The 4,056-nt window shown below is 44.1% G+C and overlaps 2 protein-coding genes across 2 annotated transcripts; one reads left to right on the forward strand and one right to left on the reverse strand.

The window, feature by feature from the left end:
- Window positions 1-315: 315 nt before the first annotated feature.
- Window positions 316-1,056, forward strand: PHALS_12477 (upf0054 family metalloprotein; the record flags this gene model as incomplete). The annotated part of the gene is made up of 4 exons (XM_024728034.1): window positions 316-437; window positions 505-610; window positions 683-861; window positions 927-1,056. The coding sequence occupies 4 exons, from the start codon at window positions 316-318 to the stop codon at window positions 1,054-1,056; spliced, it is 537 nt and encodes a 178-aa protein (XP_024578551.1).
- A 149-nt stretch (window positions 1,057-1,205) lies between these two features.
- Window positions 1,206-2,240, reverse strand: PHALS_12478 (mitochondrial dna replication protein yhm2; the record flags this gene model as incomplete). The annotated part of the gene is made up of 1 exon (XM_024728035.1): window positions 1,206-2,240. The coding sequence occupies one exon, from the start codon at window positions 2,238-2,240 to the stop codon at window positions 1,206-1,208; it is 1,035 nt and encodes a 344-aa protein (XP_024578552.1).
- Between the last annotated feature and the right edge of the window lie 1,816 nt (window positions 2,241-4,056).

Below are 4,056 nucleotides of genomic sequence, written 5' to 3' on the forward strand. Positions count from 1 at the left end.
ATTCGGGTCGTTATACCAATCATTGTTTGCGACGAAGTCGAAAATGGATCAAAAATGCGTCATTCGTCGTTTGTGTCTTATACAGCCTACATTGACAGTAAATTTTGAGCATTTGGGTACTTAGGATAATCAAGGGTGACACCAGCTCACGGGCTAGGAGTACTGAGTGTACTGAGTGACGAATGTGAAGCACAGCAGTTAGATAATGCTCTTAAAATCGGGCGGTGCGTGGCTACTTATGCTTGTGCTTATACTTTTTTCATAAATGAATTGACCATATTATCGTAAATAAAAAAATAAATTCATAGAAATTGCATGGTGCATGTGTCAAAGGCGCTCATCGGTACTGCCGCAGCCCCGTCACCACATGCATTGGCAAAATTGCGGGCACAATTAAAGGCCATGTTGCACTGTTTGAATTGCCCCGGAGGTCTCTGGTATGAGTAATTCGACAAAAGTTGGAGCACCTTAAGTTTTCTTACTGTGCCACCAATGATCGGACAGGGATGTCGGCGTGATGCTGACAACAGAGGATCACGTACGCAAGCTGAATCGTAGGTTTTGTAAAATGGATAAATCCACTGACATCTTGTCCTTCCCATTTCATCAAGTGAGGTCCAACTTTAGAGATTGCACTTGCTAATCAGCAGCTCATTTTGACAATTGAATTGTGTTTGGTCAGGTTCGCAAGCCTGGACGGTTCCCACGCGTCAATCTTAAGGAGGAGCGATACTTAGGGGATATCTATATCAGTCCAACGTACGTGCAACGTCAGTGTGAAGATCCGCTGCTTGACGAGATCGTGACTCTAGAAGAGCGGCTGCCAGTGCTGATGGCACACGGACTCTGCCACTTGCTAGGGTATTTATTTCATTGCTACAACTTGATAATTGTGAATGACTCGAAGATTATGTTTTCTAAAACAGTTACGACCACGAGCGGGACGACGATTACGAGCTAATGAAGAAGGCCGAGAACTATATCCTTCATCGTTATCTGGCATTTCTTCCGCCTACGTTTACCTCAGCTTCTGATATGGGCCCGAGTCAAACATGATTTGCAAATGACTGTCTTACGTCAAGGTAATACACTAGCAACATTATTCGATTTAGACACAGAAATTATACGTCGTTCGTCTACCAGTGCACAATAATCTCTTGTCTGTCTAGACCATCGGCAAAAGCTGGACAGAATGTGAAATTGCGCTAGTTTCGGTCCTCAATCATGTTATAAACGACGCTTGTTGCCGTTTTCATGATCATCGTCGTGAAACTCGCGTGAACAAAACGCGCAACGAATCCTGAGGTGCCGAATGATAACATTTGGTTTAGACCACCCGCACGGTACTGCTGTTGAAAGACTTCGATAACTGATACTTTAACGCCAGCCTTGGATGCTTGCTGTATCTGTGCCACGAGCACATCCATGGGCAGGGTCAATGCCGCGCTTAGTACACCTCCAACCAGCGACGAAATAGCCTGCTGGCTCGTGGTAAGAGTGCGTTCCGGACTATTGCGTATATACAGAATATTCTCAGCCTGAACCGAGAAGAAGAAGCGCGTGGACCAGTCGGCAACACGCTTGAGCGCAAACATGCCAGAGCCCTTCATAAGTGCTGCCACACCCTCTTTCTGAATGACCTTAACACCAATGCGCATGGAACGCGACATCGTCTCGAAAGGCGTCATGTTCTCACGGAAGACAGGATCTGTCATGACGCGCGTTTTAAGAAGCAGCGTAGGACTCAGCACAAAGCCTTGAAAGCCACCACCGATGCCTCCAGCGATCACCTCGGACGTTCCACTACTGATCTTTTTCTTCTTAACCATAGGGGTGAGTGCTGTACGAGCCACTGAATGTCCCCATGCAAAGACAGAGCCTTTGGCTACTCCCTGTAAGGCACCCCATGGAAAAAAACCATCCCAGATTCCCACGAGGCCTTTGGCATGCATAATCTCTTTGGTCAGGTGTGCGTATGAATATTGCGGCTTGGTCTGCTTCATAATCTTGATGAATTCTAGATAGTGACCCAATGCGAACTCGTAAATTAGGCAAACACCGGCGCCGACGAGCAGCTTTAAGCCTGCTTTCTCGGAGCAATCTTCATTCTTTTTCGTGCTAAGTGCCAACGGTTTGTAGTTTTGAGGGCCGCGATAGGCTTTAAGCACCAGCGGTTGGAAATTCTCGGTATGACCTGCAAACGACTCGCAAACAACGCTAGATTGCGAAGGAGGAAGCATGGTGGCTTAGGCGAAGATCACTCACAACCTTGAGGACCTGCTGCCTTTAACACAATACTTTGAATTTGTATTAGCAGATCTTTTCATGAGATTTGAATCTGGGAACTCATGATAGATTGGTAACTTCTTGAATTTTAGTCCATTGTTTGTAGTGGCAAACACTAGTATTAAATTGTGAACAAATCATACCATCAAGAGATTGTAAACAATTAACAACGGAAGTGTCCAAAGGAACGCATAATTGACAAGGTTGTAATACAGATACGAAAAAAGTAAAATTATTTGGCGGAAGTAACAGGGCACGTACCGTATATTGGTGTACGTGAGATTACACTTTGCGACGGTTTTCCCGTGCACTTTGCACATAGGGGGCTTTGACTTTACGAGAACAACGCATAAAGGCTGTATCTTTACGTGTCGCCCAACAGTGAAGCCAAGAGCATCAAAAGCTACTAGCTAATTAGCATGCTTTGTAATTTGCAGAAGGACATAAATTTGGATTAACGCTAATATATTATTTGGCTAGTTTGAGTTGTCATATTTCAATACAAGATATTAACTTACCCTTGTATGAAGGGTGGGTCACACAGACCATTCAAAGGTGTGCATGACACAAAACGGTGTAATCACACAATGGTGTGGCTACTGTAACAACCTTTTTGAGGTAAGAAAAGCGTATACGCCTCTTCAACTCCTTCCCAAATATGGGTTGCGATAACCAAAGCAGGAGATTGTGCTGTTTGAAGCAATTAGTATCGTTAGACAGTTGTATTGGAAGATGTCACTATCATTCATGATTGTTTTTTGCTTGTGAAGCCGAGCTTAGCACCAGTACTTTTTCCAAAAGCTTCTTGTGTAAACGGGGTTACATGTACCCTTATATGAAAGGGCGGGTCACACAAGATGGTGTGACCATACACAGGTGTGAATTACATAATCTTACAATGCTGAGGCTACACCGTAACAAAAAAACCACTACGTGGCGGGATTGCCAGGTAGTAATGCATATTAATTAGGTGTTACTATATTAATTAAAAAAGCCTAAGGTTTCAGATTTTGGCGGCTCGTCCGTAAATAAAACAAAAAATACAGTTTTAATTTCAAACCGAAGAGTCATTTTACCTTGGTTAACGTTTTGAGTACTCTTGGAGGCAGCTGATTGCGACCCGTTGCACTCGAAAGGGTTCTTGTAAAGAACGTAAGGTCGGTGACCTTAGCTTAGCTTCTCCTAAGCAAAAAGCTCAGCAGCCCCGCTGCACTTGGTAGCACTCGTAGTCAATCTACACCTAAACCATTACGACTAGTCCTCGGTGAGTATAGAGCAATTGTAACGGGGTTACACGAATCCTGATAACAGAGGTGTGTGTCACACGAGATGGACATGGTCCGACTTGTTCCAAATAAGAATACGGTATGTGGCTGGGTAGACAGTAGTTATGCATGTATTTAAAGTTTACTATATATATTTAGGAAGATCTATACATTTAAAATCAGGCGGCTTTGCCGCAGATAAAAATAAATAAACTCAGTTTTGGATTTTAAACGGAAGAGTTGATCAGCCTTGGGTTAAGGCAATAATTACTCATTGAGTCAGCGGATTGCGATCCGTGCTTGTTCTAAGTATAGAACGAAAGGTCGGTGACCTAAGTTATGCTTTTTCAAAGCGCAAAGCTACGGCAGCCCCGCTGCACTTGGTAGCACTTGTTGTCAATCTACACCTGAGTCGTTTAGACTGATCCTCTGTGAGGATGGAACAAGTTTCCTCTTTGCCCCAGGGCATGCAGGACGGGCTTAACAAGCTGATGTCCTTGCTTGG

Source organism: Plasmopara halstedii (genome assembly GCF_900000015.1).
Source record: "Plasmopara halstedii genome assembly, contig: Scaffold_614, whole genome shotgun sequence".
Taxonomy (NCBI): domain Eukaryota; phylum Oomycota; class Peronosporomycetes; order Peronosporales; family Peronosporaceae; genus Plasmopara; species Plasmopara halstedii.